The sequence below is a fragment of the Macaca thibetana genome, chromosome 5, assembly GCF_024542745.1.
Source record: "Macaca thibetana thibetana isolate TM-01 chromosome 5, ASM2454274v1, whole genome shotgun sequence".
NCBI lineage: Eukaryota > Metazoa > Chordata > Mammalia > Primates > Cercopithecidae > Macaca > Macaca thibetana.
The window spans coordinates 94,412,726-94,432,936 of record NC_065582.1 but is presented as its reverse complement, the minus strand read 5'-3'; the positions used below and the strand labels follow the sequence as shown (position 1 = coordinate 94,432,936).

General features: G+C 37.3%; 1 protein-coding gene across 12 annotated transcripts in view; it reads left to right on the top strand.

The window, feature by feature from the left end:
* PDLIM5 (PDZ and LIM domain 5) overlaps positions 1-20,211 on the top strand; it is a 212,309-nt gene that overhangs the window by 63,676 nt on the left and 128,422 nt on the right. For all 12 annotated transcript variants that reach the window (XM_050791513.1, XM_050791517.1, XM_050791512.1 and 9 more), the window contains exon 3: positions 6,168-6,319. In XM_050791513.1, coding sequence (XP_050647470.1) covers positions 6,168-6,319 — 152 coding nt within the window. The remainder of the gene's footprint in view (positions 1-6,167; positions 6,320-20,211) is intronic.

Here is a 20,211-nt window from a genome sequence, read left to right as displayed (position 1 = left end):
TTTTATTAGCATAATTCTTCAAATTTTGGTAACAGCACTGTTAGAAAAACAACAGCTTCCATTTTCCCATGGTTTGGTTCCCAGGGTTTTTGGACATGGGAAATTTCTGTTAGTGTTTCTTTCTGTAGCTCTCATGTTTATATGTTCCTTTTTTACATTTACTGTGTCTGACGGCATTCCTGCCATACCCATGGTGTTAGGGTCATGTGTTTCCAAGCATTCCATATTTGTTGAAAATATGCAGAAGATTGAAACTTGCCCTTTGATAGTGGCTCATTATATAGGTACACATCTCCTACTTGTTGCCTGTAGTACATTATAGGATAATCACCAAAGTAAATTTCTTTCGAATCAGCATAAATTGTTCTACTTAGTAAATATCTGACTATTAAAATGGTGTTACCTGTCTATATTATAAATAATTTCTATTGCTGATGCCTATTTTCTTAATTTGGCAACTGCTGGCTTATTTCCAAGGAAAAGCAAATAGAGGTTTTTGTGTACATTTTGAGTATTTCCTGCGATTTAGAAGGATAAATTTCATATATAGAGAATTCTAAGACCCTGGAGTCACTGTTACGGTTAAACATTGTGCCTCTTTATGGAAAAGCTTAGGGCATATAGGAGCTACATTGAATGATCATATTAAAGAGAAATCTTAGATGGTTAGACTTATTTAAAATGATACCTGCCATAATGGATTATAATTTTTAAAACTGAAAGCTCTGTTGGTTTGTTTGTGATGGAAGTACTCTCAAGAGGTAATAGCTAAGGGGAAGAGTTAGTGTAGCAGATATATGTAACTCCTTATAAATCCTAAATAACATATTGTTTGTGGATAAGTTTTCCATTTAGTGCACTTTTGAGTTCCTTGTCTAAGTGATCTGCTGTCTTGAGATACTAATATTTTATTTTCAGTATAATTTTATAGAGACACAGTACTACTTTTTCTCTTACTGTTAAAATGATTAGGAACAAATACTGGAACACTGTATTTGGTGGCTAAGCATTTTGGGTAATTTTAGTTATAAATTTTATTTGACAACAATAAATTAATGAGATGTTTAACACACAAGTATTACGGTGAGAAAATTTACTCGAAATCATAGTTACTAATAATATTCATGTATATTATTTTAAATGCAAATCAGAACATAGAATCTTCTCTCTTCTCTAATTGTTATTTTGATGTTCTGTTCAGTTTAAATATTATTTTGTGCATATGTACTTGGATATATATCACACCTAGAGTTAAAGCCTGGATCTTGCTTTCTAACACCTGGGACATCTTTCTTTCCTCATGGTCTTGGTTCCCTCCTCTACCTTCTATACCAATACTCTCGTTTGTTTCCCTCTCTTCTTTTTTTCTTTTATTCCTGTCCTTCTCTGACCTCCAGCTCAAGAGTTCTTCACCAACATTACTTTATTGATTTTTATCCTTTGGCCTTTTGGTACAGTGGCAACACCTAATGCTTCTGAGAAGTGACAAGAGGCTACCATTCTTTAGGAATGGATTTTGGGAAACTCGTAATTGGATAGTAGTAAGCAGGGAAGGGAGATGCAGTGAATTATGCTCTGAATGTGTGGCATATTCATTTCTGTTGCTGAGTGAGGGGAAAGTTAGGCTTAGAGAAGCAGAAGGAAGTTTAAGGAAGGAAGTGAAAAGCCAGAAGGAGGTCTGACCAGTCAGTTTGAAACGCTGTCTTCCCTGCCCTGTATTACCTTGAAGTAGGCTTCCCGCCTATGTGAATTTGTGACATCATGTAAGAATAAACAATAATACTGAACATTTCCAGTGCATTTTGTGGTACATGCTGTCCTGGTATTTTATTTAACCTGCTCAGCGGCTCTGTGAGGCAGGTGGAATTCTGGTCCTCATTTTCAAAGAGCGGAAACTGGGACTTAGAGAGGTCAACTAATTCAGGTCACACAACTAGTAAATGGCAGAGCATGAATATGAACTCCTATTTGCCTGACCTCAAAGCCTGTGCTCAGTATTGTGGTCTTATTGTTGTATGGACATAGACAAGTTATTTGATCACATTGAAGCTCTGTTTTCCCATCTGTAAAACAGACTACAACTACCTTACAAAAGAGAGGAATGATGAAGCATCCCCAAAGTCCCCGATTTACTGTTCATGCTTGGTAAATATAGTACTGATTACTTCTTCTGGGTCATTTCTTTCTTAGGACAGTAAAACACTATGTGAGAGGAGCTACCTTCCTAAACTGAAAAAAATTTACCTTTGGGTCTTTCCTAGTAAACTAAGATGGGCAAGCTCAAGGCTCTTATTCCATTTTCTTTTACATTCTCCCCCAAACTCCCACAATCTTTCCTATCTGCTTGCTGAAGACTGGACTTCCTTTTCAAGAGAAGACTTCTTGTAATCCATGGTTACAGATAAAAGGGTTAAAATGCAGCTGTTCCTAGGGATGAGTTTTAATCTGAGTACAGATAACTGATATTAGATCCTTTTGTACTGAAGTGAATGGGGAGGCTTAGTAAAGATAACACTCTCTTCAGAAGCATACAGTTTTCTGGTTTTCCTTCATTTCAGCATCAGTGAACAAACCGGAACTCAGAGGCAGTTCCAACATGTACAGCCGTGTGTGCTTGCAACTAAAGTGAGACCACAAAGTAATGTTTTTGAAGAAGCACACCGCTGCAATTAAGTCTGTGGAAAATTGGATAGCAGTACTGAAAAATGCATTTAAAGATCAAAAAGGAAGCATTTGCTTGTGATTAGTTTGATTTATACTGAGCTCGACCCAGGAGCCTCCCACAACTGCTTCCTTCCTACGCTGTGCATTTATGAAATACATACACACTTACAGCTGCCGTGTACAAGATGTACTGATGACAGAAAGTTACTACTGCTTTAAACAAATGCAAGCTATTCAGACTTGAAAAACAGTGAAACAAACAAACAAAAAAAGAGCTGTGCAAATAATGAATGACTTTGTAGTCTCTCCTTGGCTGCTTAGATTGATAATGCTACATCCTACCCAATTAAGAGAAAGGCAACATTTATCTTTCTAATGAGTGAACAGATTGAGGAAGTGGTTCTGGAGATAAATGAAGCTCATAGGAGTATTTAGTTAAGTGTTCCTTTTTACAAGTCCTAAATTTGTTTTTCTGTGTATTGGGCATTTCCCACTATATATAGCATTAGTTCAAGCTCATCATGCCCTTAAGTTTACATCATATGAGTAGGAAGCCTGGGTAGAGAATAGTGAAGATGGTTAGAGATTCCAAAAAGACATCAGTGTCGAAAACTCAAGATGATTCATGTTACCAAGCTGAAAAACTGTAAACAAAAAGGAGTTTGTATGGCATTTTAAATATATGTTAAGCCCATGATGGACTTTTGTTTCCATTTGTGGTAATTGGTTGAGAAAGAATTAAGATTCAGTACAGTTAAGTTCTTCCTAATACTTGTTAACAAAGTTACCAAGGAAGCTGTGAAAGTTTTAGAAAACCTACAATATTCAAGGCTCTCGGAGAAGAACAAATTATAAAACATGATCCCTGACCTTATGGAACTTGTTTTGAAGCTGAAAACAGATTGGTGACAAATTATAGCTGGCTTGTATTTTCTTTACATTATAGGAAGCAGAAGACATTTGCAATTTTTCTACTCTCATTTTATAAATAGGGAGTTGATATGATTAGAACTTTCCAGTGCAAGAGGTAATGGGGCCATCATTCGGGAATGTTAAAATGGAAGAAAAGGAGACAAATATGGAGATGTGAAGGTAGGAAAGGTCTGTAGAAAACTCTAGTGGAAGGCAAGTACGCAAGAGCAAGGTGAAAGATGATCAAGACTTGGACTATCATAGGAGAGGAATGGAAGGATGGACAGATCACATTTACATTGTTACATTTAGTAATTTTCCTAGATGTGGTACTTAAGAGGCAGAATCCATGTGGCTATAGGATTCCTGTGCTCCATGATTTGAAAATAAGGGTGACAGAATAAAAGCAGTCCTAGAAAGGAAGGTAATTCTAAGAAATTGGTTTTGAACATCTTGAGATGATAGACTCTCAAGAGATCTAGTATGTAAAGGGAGCAGAATAAGAAAAGTTATCTGGTTATGACATTGTCTTTGATTCCATTATTTTGTTTCTACATTGTTCATTACCTTTATATTACTACTGAACTAGGAGTATTTAAGTTGTTTCTGTTGGGCGCATTTAGAACAAATGCCCATAGATTTCCGTGTTTCTGTTTTAAGGCTACTTTATGTGAGGGTGGTGAGGTAATTTAACTGCTTTCTATTTCTAGTTAATTTTTTGTTTAATGCCTGTCCTTCTTTGCTAAAATAAAATCTAGGATGACTTATGTTTACTTTCTCTCTTTACAAAGATGTCAAATTTTAATTCATTTGTGGATTTTAGTAGGGAATAGATGTCCCTTTGTCTCACAGAAGCCTTCCAGATTTCACTTTTATTGTAGGATCAAACCTGTAACTTTGTATAGGTAGCAGCTCACAGATAAACTTTTAAAACTGGCGGGGACCTTAGAAGTCCTCTTAGATCGTCTGGTGCAGGCCCCACATTTCTCAGATCAGTAATCTGAGATCAAGGGAATGATAATACAGTGATAGCTAACATTTATCCAACTATATTATCTATGTATAATCATTATGATAACCTGATAGCGTAAGTGGAACAACCTTCCCAAAGTCCCAAAGAAAGTGGTGTGTAGCTCGCTTGCTTTCAGAACTGTTTTCTTTAAATGCTTTCTAAAATCATTGGTGTTTTTTTAAACTGTGATAAAATATACATAACATAGAAGTTAACCATGTTTATCATTTTATTTTATTTTTTATTTTTGGGGGGGATGGAGTCTTGCTCTGTTGCCTAAGCCGGAGTGCCGTGGTGCGATCTTGGCCCACTGCAACCTCTGCCTCCCAGGTTCAATCTATTCTCCTGTCTCAGCCTCCTGAGTAGCTGGGAGTACAGGTGTGCGCCACCACGCCTGGCTAATTTTTGTATTTTTGGTTGAGATGGGGTTTCACCATGTTGGCCAGGCTAGTCTGAAACTCCTCACCTCAAGGGATCTGCCTGCCTTGGCCTCCCAAAGTGGTTTATCATTTTAAAATGTGTAATTCAGTTGCATTCACTGAATACAGTCACGGTGTTGTGCAACCTTCTGACTTATCTATTTCTAGAACTTTTTCATCATCTCAAACAGAAACTCTGTATAAGATTTTAGTTTCAAGTACTAGATGAATACTGGTTATTTACTTGCTTTTTCAGGCCTAGTATCTCCCATCCTCCAGCAACTCAGTATTCAGTATGATCTATTGTACTTATTGAATGCTGAGTTGTCATTTGAATTTGAATGGTTTCTTTAATTTGTACTTGTTTCATATTTCTAGGTATCTATGAAAAGTTCACTGTCACTTATCTCAGCGTAATATATGTGCTTCTTTTGGGGCAATGAAATATATACACACGAAATTTGGAGAAGATCAAACTAATGTAAACACATAGACGATTTTATTGAGCAGGAGAAGAAAGACTAAGGATTAAGGACTGTGACACATGCAAAAAAGTCGAGTTGTCTCAGATGCAAAGAGTTTCCCTTCTGCAAATGCCTACAGCAGGAAGCACACCTAGTATAAAAGATATTTGGGCTTGGAATCTGAAAGAATTCAGTCCCCAAACGCTGCATGTGAACTGGACTCGACAGGAAGGATTGTTTAGCAGATCTTCCCTCTCTATTCGTCTTTGTGCTCAAACAAAAATACAGCTGTTAAGAGTTTTAAAAAATTATTTCCAAAAGAGTATAAAAACTCCATTCAGATTGCATTCTTTTTATTCTGCTAAAATGTGAAGTTTCCTTGGCTGCTTCTCTTCCTGATTCATAAAAATCACACAACTACTGTTGCACAATAAAGAAATGGAGAAATGATCAGGGAATCTTTCTCAGAAAATTCGTTTTTTTTTTTTATATAGAACAAATAAGAATTTAAGAAAATAAACATTTAAATCATTTGAATTTTAACTTTACATGCTAAAATTCTTTACATGTTGAACAAGATAGTTTTGTGTTACTTAGTGTATTAATATGCTTTTGGTATAAGCAAAAGTATAATTTTTATCAGCATTTATTATTCTTTTTCAGAATGACACTCCTAATGAAATGTATTTATTACAGCTAAAAGATGGCGGCAAGGCATCCCAGGCAAATGTAAGAATAGGCGATGTGGTACTCAGCATTGATGGAATAAGTGCACAAGGAATGACTCATCTTGAAGCCCAGAATAAGATTAAGGGTTGTACAGGCTCTTTGAATATGACTCTGCAAAGGTAAGTTGCTTTCTGTTTGTCCTGAAAGAGAAACCAACATTGAGGAATGTGTTTTTGTGTGTCTGACTCATGGTGTTAACTAAGACTCAGTTTCTGCTGCCATTGTTTCAGGTAAATAAAAAATATAATGGCTCTTAAATTGGATAATTGAGCAGCATGAGAATTGCTGAAAGCTATGAGTTATTTCCCCGTCAAAAGGCATGTATTTCCATACTAAGAAAAATTGTGTGGGCCTGTAATCTCGGCACTTTGGGAGGCCAAGGTGGGAGGATTGGTTGAGCTAAGGGGTTTGAGACCAGTTGGGCCAATATAATGAGTGCTTGCCTCTACAAAACATAAAAAAATTAGCCAGGCATGGTGTCATGGGCCTGTAGTCCTAGCTACCCAGGAGGCTGAGGCAGGAGGATTGCTTGAGCCCGGAGGTCAAGTTTGCATGAAGCTCTGATTGTGCCACTGCACTCCAGCCTGGGTGACAGAACAAGATCCTGTCTCAAAAAAAAAAAAAAAAGAAAAAGAAATTGTGTATACAGCTTCAGAGAATTCAGGAATTCTTGAAATTTCTCAATGGAGTGCAGGCTAAGAGTTCTTTCTGTTAGGTAAAATTCTGAGCAGTATATTAAAGGATATTCTTTTAGGATATGATTTCGCTTTCGTTAGTTTGTCTTTTTCTCTCTTTTTTTCTGAGTAGAAAAATAATTTTTAATACAGTCCTTTGAAAGCTGGACTTTTTGAACTTACTGCTTTCTAAAGTCACTCTGGCCTCAAATTATAAAATAATTAATCATCACATTGTTTATAATATATCAGGTATTTTGAGGATCCCATCATTTGAAACCTGCACCAAAATCACCTGGAGTGCTTGTTAAAAATACTGATGTCTATACTGAATCCAAATTTCTGGGAGGAAAGACCAGGAGTTATATTTGTTGAAGTTCTCTGTGGTTATTATGACTTATAAAGTTTGATCACTGTAGTATCCTGGGCCGAAGGCAAGGGAGGAGAAAGAGGGAATGGAGAGTGATAGAAGGGTAGCTGTGAACCTTCAGCTTTATAATGAAGGTAGTTTGATCATATACGAGGTAGTTGTGGAGGGTTTTAAGCAAATCTTGTTTTTGATGATTACAAAAAGTATTCTGAATTCTATCAGATTTGGAAAACACCACTTTTTCTGCCTCCCCAATCTCTTCCATAATTATATTGCATATAATTATCTAAGTCTTCCATAAATTATCATGTATATTATGAATCTTTAAGAGGGAAATAGGCTGGGCGCTGTGGCTCACACTTGTAATCCCAGGACTTTGGGAGGCCGAGGTGGGTGGATCACCTGAGGTCAGGAGTTTGAGACCAGCCTAGCCGACATGGTAAAACCCAGTCTCTACTATAAATACAAAAATTAGATGGGTGTGGTGGCACATGCCTGTAATCCCAGCTACTTGGGGGCTGAGGCAGGAAAATCACTTGAACTCTAGAGGCAGAGATTGTAGTGAGCCGAGATCATGCCGCTGTACTCCAACCTGGGCAATGGAGCGATACTCTGTCGCCGCCGCCCCTCCCCGCCAAAAAAAGTAAAATTGAAAAGAAAGAGGGAAATAAAACCTGGTACCTTCCCAAAGTATTTGTCTATGGAAGCTTTTTCTTAGAGCCCCTCCTAGGAGTCGTGTTTTGTGAAAAACACTTAGGCAGTGCTCTGTGTTTTGCTACTGCTGTCCTAGGGATTGCTAGTGAAAGAATTTCTACAGGGTAAATTATATTTACCTGTCTGAGTGAATATCAATTTGGTATTAAAACTGAAAAGGAAATTGTTTTTACAAACTTAGACTGACTTGGACATACAGATCTATTTTGAGGTATCATGACTTTCTAACCAGTTTCCTCTTTAGGGTCTTTTTAAAAAACTTAGAGAAATTCTTTTCAGTGGGACTGCTGAATCAATGTTTATATGTATTTTAAATTTTGATAGGCTATTAGCTATATATTTTAATGCATAGGAAAGTAGTCAATAAGAAAAGTCATTGGTTATAAAAAAATTTGTTTCATTAGTATTCTTCTGTTCTCTATATTGAGACATGTAACATGAAAGTTGTTCCTAATCAAATGAAAGTAGTCATTTTTAATTTACCAAGTATGAATTTTGAAGGGAAATCAAGAGGTCAAGAAACTTAACTTGTTTGAGATACCAAGAAAGCACAACAAATAGAGATGATGACAGGCTGTTTTACACATTCTAAAACTGAAAGTTTATGAGCTCTTTCATGGGCTGCGTACAATTTCTTTCATACCAGCCTGCTTGTTTCCACATTGTGCTGCTTATTTTATGACTCAGGAACCAGTATCTTATTTTCTATTGAAAACACTTTGGGCCCCATAAGAATAGATAAAAACCAGATGTTGTCCTGTTTGAATGCCTTTCCAATTTATGTAGTCTGCTACTGATTCTAATAAAGATTCTTTTAGGCTGCTTATACAGAATCTAACAAACCAACTTACAAAATCGACTTGTTATAAACATTTGAGTATACTACTTAATCGTATCTTTGTATTTCTAAATAATAGACATTCAAGGACCCAAACTGTTGGGGAGTATTTTAGAGTCATTGTTATTCATTGACATTCTCTTCAAGTTTTTGAACACTTCTTATGTTAGGTAATGTCAGCCTGCTTAGATAGTGTGTGTGGTTAACAAAATTCATAGTATAATATTGACAGTGCTACTGAAGAAATACTTCTGCCTTTTAAGGAAAAAATACAACTTTGAAGAGTTATCTGTGATTCTTCTCTATACCAGGACCATTCTCTCCTCAAATTTTCTCTCATATCAAAGTAAGTATGTTTTCCGAGTTTTAACAGCTTTTTTTTTTTTTTGAGACTGAATCTTGCTCTGTCGCCCAGGCTGGAGTGCAGTGGCACCATCTCCTCAGCTCACTGCAGCCTCTACCTCCCGGGTTCAAGGGATTCTCCTACCTCAGCCTCCCGAATAGCTGGGATTACAGGCGCGTGTCACTGTGCCTGGCTGATTTTTTTTTGTATTTTCAGTAGAGATGGGGTTTCATCATGTTATCCAGGCTGGCCTCGAGCTCCTGACCTCAAGTGATCTGCCTGTCTCGGCCTCCCAAACTGCTGGAATTACAGGCATGAGCCACTGCGCCTGGCCTGAACAGCATTCTTTTTTTTTTTTTTTTTTTTTTTGAGACACCCGGGCTGGAGTGCAATGGCACAATCTCAGCTCACTGCACCCTCCACTTCCCAGGTTCAAGCAATTCTCCTACCTCAGCCTCCCAATTAGCTGGGACTACAGGCGCGTGCCACCATACCCAGCTAATTTTTGTATTTTTAGTAGAGATGGGGTTTCACCATGTTGGCCAGGACGGTCTTGATCTCTTGACCTCGTGATCTGTCTGCCTGCCTTCTCCTCCCAAAGTGCTGGGATTATAGGTGTGAGCCACCGTGCCCAGCCCTGAACAGCATTCTTAATTGTCCTCTGGTCACTTCTTCATTCCACTTCTCACCAATCAGACTACTCTTAATTCTTCCAAACTGAGTTACCTACAAGAATACTTTCTCAGTGAACTCTTTCCTTCAAAAACTTGAAGTTTTCTGCATGAATATGTACTACCGTCATTTACAGACCCGTCTTAGTCCAATTTCCTAGAGCAGAGTCTGAGATGGGGATTCTTGTCCAAGTGATACAGTAAGGGATTCCTTTAAGTAAGGGAGTGAGTGAAACAGGCTTGGGAAGCAGAAGAAACTGAGATGAGCAAAGGTATGATTTCAGGGGATATCCAGCTTCACTTGATCCAGCAGGAAACCTGGGAACAAAATTGCACCACAGAGTGAGTCTGTCTTGCCTTGAGGCAACGAAACTGTGCTTTTGTACCCCCTTCCTTGTATTTGTTAGTTATTAGCTGTCAGCTGTCCTGGAAGTATGTTGTGTGAGTAAACAGAGACGAGGGCTAGGAGGTAGCTTATATTGCTTCCAAAGAAAGTTACTGGTGTGAACCATTAGCAGCAATGGAAGAAACACCTGGGGAATGGGTGTAACAAGCTGTTAGAAGGGTTCCAGGAGATCTAAGCTGGGCATAGACAACAGCACATGCTATGAGATTCTATCGAGACTAATCCCTCTGCTCAGAAGGTCATGTTCTTTGTAATCGAGTCCTCCTCATATTGTCCTCTCCAGATCACCACCACTCATCACTGAATGCCCTCTCTTCCATTTAGGATAGGTTTCTCACTGTCCTTCTCTTGCTTTTATGCCGTGTCATGAAATTCACTTCATCTGAAATGCCTACCACCTGTTCACTGCCAGTGCATGCCTTCACATCCACTAAACCCAAATCGAGTGTCTCCTGCCCACAGTCTGTTCCTACTATTGCACCTCATTCCTTTTTCCCCTTCTGAACTTGTATGAAATAGTTTATGCCATTCAGTTCAGTGTTTAATTATATACTAGGTATAATCAGGAATAACAAGGGCAATTCCATGAGTCTTATACAAATAAACCTAATTAGCTAATAGTCATACCTAGCACTGCCTATGTTATTTACTAATCACTCCGTGTATTATTAGTCCTGGTTCTTCAAGAAGACTCTTTAAGAGCAAAGACTATGTTTTTTTACTCTATTTGTATTTGACAGCATCTTGTATAGTAGTCTATTTTTGATAGGCACTGGTATTATTTCCCAAACTGGGAATCATTTATCTATTTCACTAATACTTCCTGAACTCTTACTATGTGCCAGTCACTCTTGTAGATGCTAGGGACATAGCAGTGAACAAACCAAACAAAAATCTCTGCTTTCATAGTACTGACATTTTAGAGGACTGAGACAGATAATAAACAAGTGAACAGAATATGTAATATATCTTGTGTGGATAAGTGTTATAGGGAAAAATAAAGCATATGAGGGACATAGGGAGCACCTTCTCACTTGGGGTACTCATGCCCCAGATATCCAATAACCTCACTGTGGCTTTCCTTACCACCCCATTTTAAACTGCAATTCCCCAGGGAATTGCATGAGTATCCCAAGCAGAGGGAAGAGCCAGTGTGGTGGCCCTCTGTCAGGGAGGCTGGTATAGCCAAACAGAGTGAGTGAAGGCAGACCGGTTAGAAGTAAGGTCAGAGAGGCAGCAGGAAGGGAGTAGAAGTGGCAAGAACTTGTAGAGCCTTGTGGGTCATTGCCTTGTTTGTAATCAAATTTAAGTTTTCCTGGGCCTATTAAAACATTGTGAGAAAGCTCTGGGAAGTTATAGCTGGTTGGCCAGGGATCTAGATTAGGGTTTGGGAGATAAATAACTTACAGTTACGGAAAGGAAGGCCAGAGGAAGGAACAGACCAAGTCTCTCCCCACTCAATAGTGGTGGTGCTGCTGTTTCCTGCTAGCACTATAGAAACACTGGATGAGGACCACTGCTGCCAAATTCTGCTCTCCTCCACCTAAGAATTCCCAGGGAGAGAACATAAGAGAGAAAACTCATTTTTTATTTTCGAAAAGAAAATTGCCAGTAATTTTGTTTTGTTAATTTTTTTGCATTGAATATTGTTATATATCTACTAATTTTTAAGAAAATGTATGTGTATATTCAAAATTTGGTTTCATTTTTAGACCCAACCTCAATATCTTAAATAGGATTTAGATAAGAAAAAGTAAGATAAAGATACTTGCTTGAGTCAGGTGGTTTTGTAACTGTTATTTATGTCTACTTTAATTTGGGGGCATATAATAAAGCAAACACATTTTCTTTCTATGATATCCTAAAAAATAAGACTTGACTCAGTATACTCTGGGTTTCTAATGAATATAGAAGTGTGAATGACTTTATTTTGTCTTTTATCATTGAAAAAAAATGGAAAATATATAATTTTTTCTGCACCTGAAACTAATTCTAGGAGTACTGCAACTGGACTATAAAAAATTCTACTTAAAATTATTTTTACTCTTCAGGAAGTCAGGCAAATAGCAATGCTAATTTTTAAATGTCAAATATATTTTGCCTGTGATTTTGATCCAAGTCAAAGTGGATCATTTTAAAAATTATTTCAGTTGATACAAGAAGAAAATTACTTTCAAAAGCTTTGATGTCTAATAAATATTAACCATATTAGAACTGGTTTCTGTGAATAAGGGTTTTTTTAATTATTATTAGACTTTAAGTTCTAGGGTACATGTGCACAACGTGCAGGTTTGTTACATATGTATACATATGCCATGTTGATGTGCTGCACCCATTAACTCGTCATTTACATTAGGTATATTTCCTAATGCTATTCCTCCCCCCTCCCCCCTCCCCACAGTAGGACCTGGTGTGTGATGATCCCCTTCCTGTGTCCAAGTGATCTCATTGTTCAATTGCCACCTATGAGTGAGAACATGCGGTATTTGGTTGTCTGTTCTTTCGATAGTTTGCTGAGAATGATGGTTTCCAGCTGCATCCATGTCCCTACAAAGGACACGAACTCATCCTTTTTTATGGCTGCATCGTATTCCATGGTGTATATGTGCCACATTTTCTTAATCCAGTCTGTCACTGGTGGACATTTGGGTTGATTCCAAGTCTTTGCTATTGTGAATAGTGCCGCAATAAATATAACGTGTGCATGTGTTTTTATAGCAGCATGACTTATAATCCTTTGGGTATATCCCCAGTAATGGGATGGCTGGGTCAAATGATATTTCTAGTTCTAGATCCTTGAGGAATCGCCACACTGTTTTCCACAATGGTTAAACTACTTTGCAGTCCCACCAACCATGTAAAAGTGTTACTATTTCTCCACATCCTCTCCAGCACCTGTTGTTTCCTGATTTTTTAATGTTAGACCTAAAACCATACAAACCCTAGAAGAAAACCTAGGTAATACCATTCAGGACATAGGCATGGGTAAGGACTTCATGTCTAAAACACCAAAAGCAATGGCAACAAAAGCCAAAATTGACCAATGGGATCTAATTAAACTAAAGAGCTTCTGCACAGCAAAAGAAACTACCATCAGAGTGAACAGGCAACCTACAGAATGGGAGAAAATTTTTGCAATCTACTCATCCGACAAAGGGCTAATATGCAGAACCTATAAATAACAATCAAATTTACAAGAAAAAAAACAACCCCTTCAAAAGTGGGCAAAGGATATGAACAGACACTTCTCAAAAGAAGACATTCAGACAGCCAACAGACACATGAAAAAATGCTCATCATCACTCGCCATCAGATGAATAAGGTTTTTAACTGTTCCATTTATTTCAGTAGTTAGCTACGTAGTAGGACATAAATACACTTGTTACATGCTTATTGTATGATTTAGGGCTGGTGGCTAAACTACTGGGCCTTAATTTTCTAGACTATAAAATGAGGTCATAGGTGATTTATAAATTCCCTTTTTGTAATAAAAATAGTGGTTCTTATTCTGGTTTTTCAACTGTAAATAGATAAGTTCCCTAGAGTTGCTGTTAGATCAAACCAACTTAAGTTTGCTTATTTTGGCTGAGAGAATCAGGAAATTGGACTTTCTTCATTGGAGTTATCTTAAACTGTGCCAGGTTAACAAAGTGACTTGTACTGTTCTGCTCACTTTAAGGTGAAAGGTAGATCAGATGGATATGCAAGCATCATTTATTCATCAGAAAATATAGTACTATGTATTTTTATTCTTATTTTATATTGTTAAATTAATCCTCTTAGAATCACAGAATATATATAGTTTTTCTACCCTTCCTTGTTTTTATATTACTAGTAGTGGCATGTTGTGGTTTTTTTAAATTTTTGTTTCTTGTTCTTCAAACTTCATTTATTGTATAACTTGCTATGATTGGAAGTGAGAGACCGAGAAGAATTGAGTTTTGAAAAATATTGATGTATTACTCTTTCTGCTTTCCCCTTCTTCTTCATCCTTCAAACAACAAAAAGATTGCCAGAGGTCCAAATACTACTGCTAATAAATGACAGATTGGAGTAATTTAATAGTTACATTGGATTATAAGAGAAAAGAAGAAATAGCTGTTGTACCAGACTGAAGCTATTAGCCATCTTTTGTCTCATTTTAATGGATTGTTTAATATCCCATTACTGTTAGCTTTATGAGTTCAACTCTGATGTTTCTTTCACCAATAGAGTAGAGGCAGGAGTTTAGAAAGTATTTTTTTCAATCGAAGTTTTCAGTTCTCTGTCTGGGATATTTCAGTTCATGTGAATTAAGATATTTAGTTGGATTTTTTTTTCTTTTAACAATTGGAGTTTCACATCATCCTATTTGAAGTTACTTTTTTTTCTCTTTGGTATTTCATGTACTTTTCTAGTGTTTATTCTTCAGTTTAGCTTTTACTACTACTACTTTGCTTATTTGTTTTTAATTCTTAGGTTGGAGGATGACAGTTTTTCAGAAGGACTAAGTCTGATTGATTATATCCCCCATCCATCATTAAAATTAGAAATGCTGCTTAGGAAAGGGAAAGAGGACAAACATGTATTGGCATGCTTTGTGAATTTTTTTTTTTACATATATCATTAAATCCTTGTATCAATTCATTGAAGAAGAAGTTAGCCTATTTCAGGTGAATATATAATGGCTTAGAGATATCCAATCTTTTGGCTTCCCTGGGCCACATTGGAAGAATAATTGTCTTGGGCCATACATACAATACACTAATACTAGCGATAGCTGATGAGGTTAAAAAAAATCACAAAAAAAATCTCATAATGTTTTAAGAAAGTTTTCAAATTTGTGTTGGGCTGCATTCAAAGCCATCCTGGGCCACATGCAGCCTGTGGGCCACGGGTTGGACAAGCTTGGCCTAGAGAGTTTATGTGACTTGCCTAACAAACTCAGATCAGTTCAAAGCTTATGCCCTCCTTACTTTCTTTCCTGTGGCAAAGGACTTAATGACTAGTTTCCTTGTATATATTTGATAAGATGGGATAGATGCATAATAGGGGTGACTCTTCCTCTACTTATAAGGAACTGCATCTCTGTTAAAAAGTACTTTTCATTTTTTACTCTCCCCTGTCAGTACTTTGTAATAAAAATTATACCTAAAATTTTTCTGTGTGCTTTAAAAAGACCCTGTATATTAGAGTGAAAGGAAAAGGGGGGAAAAGCTAATAGGTTAATGAGCCACTAGATAGAAACATTCATTTGGATGCTGACTTGTGTATATGGTTTCCCTAAGTCAGAAAGTCATCTTTTATTTTTCTCTCCCAAATTTATAACCCTGTTAACTGCATTTGCTAGTTCATTCCTATGCTTCTATGTATGCATTCTGTGAGTAACTAAAGATTCAGGAATTAAACAAAAATATGTTTTATGTGGCTGACTGCCACAACTACTACTCGAGATCATCATTACAGCAGTTACTACTGTTACTACTTGAGACCTTCATTACAACAGTTACTACGGTTATTCCTTTAGACCATCATTACCAGACTGAATGAAGGGACAGACAAACCTAGAAATGAAAACTTTAGACAAAAGTAACTGTTTTAAAGGAAAGGCTACAATGGAGAAGAAGAGAGAAGAAAAGGGTTCCCTGCTTTTAGTGAGCGAAGGCAGCCGCCTAAGCTTCTACAGTCCTTGGTTTTTATTGGGTAACAAGAGTAGGCAGGAGGAGGTATCAATTGGTGAGCTACTTAATTGATCACAGGTTCATATTGTTACTAACAGGCTTCAATTATGCCTAATCATAAGAAACACTTGCGCCTGGGTCGTGACTGCCCTCAGCAGCCCTTCTGGGTGGCAGACACAGTTTGTCAGTTTGCCAACATTCTGCATTTATGAGAAACAGTTTGCTGCTTATTCATATGGCCTCCGGTGGTATACTGACTTGATCACGACCTAACTCTTTCGGCCTCCAACAGTTTTAGGGACGAGGCACTGTGGCTCATGCCTGTAATTCCAGAATTTTGGGAGGCTGAGGTGGGCAGATCATTTGAGGTCAGGAGTTGAAGACCAGCCTGACCAACATGGTGAAACCCCTGTCTCTACTAAAAATACAAAAAAATATTTAGCCAGATGCGGTGGTACGCTCCTGTATTCCCAGCTACTTGGGAGGCTGAGGCAGGAGAATTACTTGAACCTGGGAGGCAGAGGTTGCAGTGAGCCAAGATCACACCACTGCACTCCAGCCTGGGTGACAGAGTGAGACTCCATCTAAAAAAAAAAAAAAAAGAAAATATGTTTTAGGGACTGTTTAGTCAACATCACACTCACTGGAAGAGACCATAATTGTCAATCAACAAATCAATCAGCAGACATAGAAAAGAAGTATTTATCTTATATATCTCTTTTTCTTCAATTCAGTAGGGATAAAGATTGTTGGAAATGGACTGGAAGGCTCATTTTAATTCTGAATAGTCTGTGGTAGTTTGACCATAAACAGATCTGATAAATATGGGTTGGTTAGGGTGTATTTTGTATTGTGAAATTCTTCACTTTCACTTTACATCTTGAAAGTTTTTTTTGTTTTTTTTTTTTTTTTTTAACATATGAAAGTCTTATTTATTTCTCTGAAGGAAAATTTACTTCAATCTATAGTCCTTTGGGAAAGCAATCCCAGGAATAATATGTTTAAACACCTGTTTAGTTTTAAATCTTAAAAATTTTTTTGGGATCACACCTAAAATAGTCTTTGCAAAAGAAAATTTTAATATGTCAAATTTTTAAGGTCCATGAAATAGAGATGTAAAGAAGGTGAATGGCACCGGCATTGGCTTTGAAATTAGGCACACTTGGTCCAAATCCTGGTTTCACCATTTCCTGGCTATGTCACCTTAGGCAGGTTATGTAACTGAGTTTCAGTTAACCACTTGTAAATGGGCACAGTAATACCTGCCTTCCAGGGCTTTTACACAGGTTGAATGAAATAGCCTATGTAAAGAACCTAGGACATAATAAAGATGAGTTTTCTCTCTTCCTGTTTCTCTCCTCAGTTAGTAAGTGAGTATTAGTATGGTATCCATTGTAAAGTACTTCTAGAAGATCATATTTGTTTTGTTTCCTGGCAACAAAAATGGGTGTGACTGAGGGAAACAGGGAGAAACAGAGAGAGGGAAGTCAGTAGGTCATTACCTGACAAAGTAAGAAAGATAATGATGCAAGTTTTAGATGAGAGGATTGCTTAGTCAAATGAGTGATTTTGGGTCATGTAAATGTAATTAAAGCTTTTTCAAAGAGTATAGTGGATGCAAACATGTTTACTGCCAGCTAATTACTGCTTTGGTTCAAAATTATTGTCTAAACCAATAATTTATGGCCCATATGGCAGGAAAGATAGTGGCAGCAAAGAGAAACCAGTACACACCTAGTCTTGTTTATTCTGCTAACTTCTCATGTTCATCTTAGAGGAACAATGCAAATGTAATTCTTCTTTGCTGTGGGTTAAGTCAGAAAGAGAAGCAAAAATGTGAGTTTTTCTCTCATTTTATTTTCGTGTATATTCCCTTTAAAGTAATTTTCTGAGTAACATTAAAATCAAGTAAAATTACTAATTTTTTGAACGTGTTTTTCTGATACTTTTAGAAGAAATTTTCTTTTAAAACTCTTCCTCAGTACTATCATTAATTACTGAGGTTTAAAATTTCATAATGTTCATTAAATTTAAACATTTGGACTTTTCCTTCAGATTTACCTTATGACTAGCAGCCATAAGAGGTGGATATGAAGAGATTTATAATCTTTGCCTTTAAATTATTTATAATATCTTCATTGGGATCAGATGAGACAGAATATGCTACAGGGGTTCAAAGGAGAGTTAAAGATCCCATTCTAATGGAAAGCCTTTGTGGAGATGCAGAAACCTGGACTAGGCTTTGAAGAATGAAGTTAAATGAAGTAGCATATGTAAAGAACCTAGGACGTAATAAAGATAAGTTTTCTCTCCTTTCTTCCTGTTTCCCTCCTCAGTTGATAAGTATTAGTATGGTATCTATTGTAAAGTACTTCTAGAAGATCATATTTGTTTTGTTTCTTGGCAACAAAATGGGTGTGACTGAGGAAAAGAGGGAGAAACTGAGAGAGGGAAGTCAGACTTCCCTCTCTGTTTCATACTCAGATGGAGGAATATCCTCTGAAGTAGTATGGAGATGACAGATCCCCAGGCAGATGTTGGGATAACCATGTTGACCAACTGGAAATAGAGAAAAGAATGAAAGAAAAGTGAGGTCAGAATACTAAGCCTTGAAGGGTCTTAGACGCTGAGGTGTTATCGAAAGCTTTATCAGAAAAGTGACATTTTCAGGACCATATTTTGTGAGACTGCTTGGAAGGAGGTGGAGAGAGACGAGAGGCAGGGAGACTAGTCAGGCAAGTATTGCAGTGACCTGGCTTAGTGAGGGCTTGAAAAAGAAAACAGGAGAAATTAGAGAAGTGAGAACTGACCAGTACTTCTGTAAGCCACAGTTGTGTTCTGGATAGATTGTAGAATGAAGAAAGAGTCAGAAGTATCTCAGGATTTTATCCTGCTTAGGCCCAGGCTCAGTGTTCTGTCCCTTTCACCTTCCTCTTGCTCTTCTGCTCGCTGAAGTCTGGCTTTGCTCCTGTCATGTTACTGAAACTGTTTCTCACTAAAATGTATTACAGATTCTGCAAGTTCAATGTGGTCAAAAGTAAGCTCTATGCCTTGTCTTACAAATTTGTGTCTCCTGCCGCTGCACGTGTCTTGGTGAATGGCCCCACCATCCACCCCATTACCCAGATCAAAAAGATACCTTCCTCACCTGAACCTCCCACTTTCATCTGTAGCCACCTGTTCATTAGCCTTTGTATATATGTCTCAAAACAGACTAGGAATAGAGTAGAGGAAATTAGTGTGGCATCACAGCATGGTGGTGGAGAGAGGCCCAGCTCCTAGTCATTATGCTTATATCTTGAACGAAAATGTTTAAGATTCGTGTTTCAGCATATACTAATTAAACACTTGCTGTGTAGATCACTGGGGATAGAAAGGAAGTTCTCATACCTGCTCTAGGGCTCACAGTGCTGGGCACTGCTTTGTAACCTTACATAAGGTCCTCTTTTTTTTTTTTTTTTAAATGTCAGGTGTTTTATGGACAACCCTTCCCCCATCACATTAAGATAATAATTGTATTTTTAGTAGCTGGAGATTTTATAAATGTTGTATTGCAGTTTTAAATGAAGATGTAGATTTTCTACTTTGATAGACAAGAATCTACATTTATTTAAAAATCCAAATATATTGAAGATTTATTCAGACTTTGTTCATGGATCACTGGTAAACACTTAAAACCATGTGCCAGTTACCTCCAGCTGCCTCAGGTGTGACTTTATATGAGTTGGGATGCACAGACCAAAAATATTTTAAGCCATCTGGGAGTAGAGACAGGGAAGCAGAGATACTCGCAGGGAGGGAGAGACTGAGGAGAGACAGCAAGAGGGCGAGGAGTGTAGCAGAGATAGAAAAATCCCAGGCCGGAAGACAGCTGAAGGAGTAACATGAGAAGATTCTCCTGGCCATATCTGCGTATTAGCAGATTAAAAGGAGCATGATTCTATAACATTGGATTCCACCAAGTTAACCTCACCTTTATTGTCATTTTAAAAATAAAAATAGCTTAATTTCAGTTTTAAAGTGAGAATTACTCCATATTTCCTTGATGAAAAGGAATAGCTGAATAAAATGTGGCGTGCTCACTAATTCAGTGGTAACACAGTCATACCCAACTCTTCAAAAGCAGAAACAGTGTGTATTTATTTGTTACCTACTCCAGTGCCTACCACCATGGCTTGGATGTAGTCATAGAAGATACCAAATATGTATTTATTACCTTGAGTTGTAGAGAATGCTGCTTTTATAAATACAGCACTTTTTACTACTTTTGCCTGGTAAATTTAGAAATCATTAACAAGCTATTAGTGAGGTAAATAGTGACAAGCTGGTCATTGT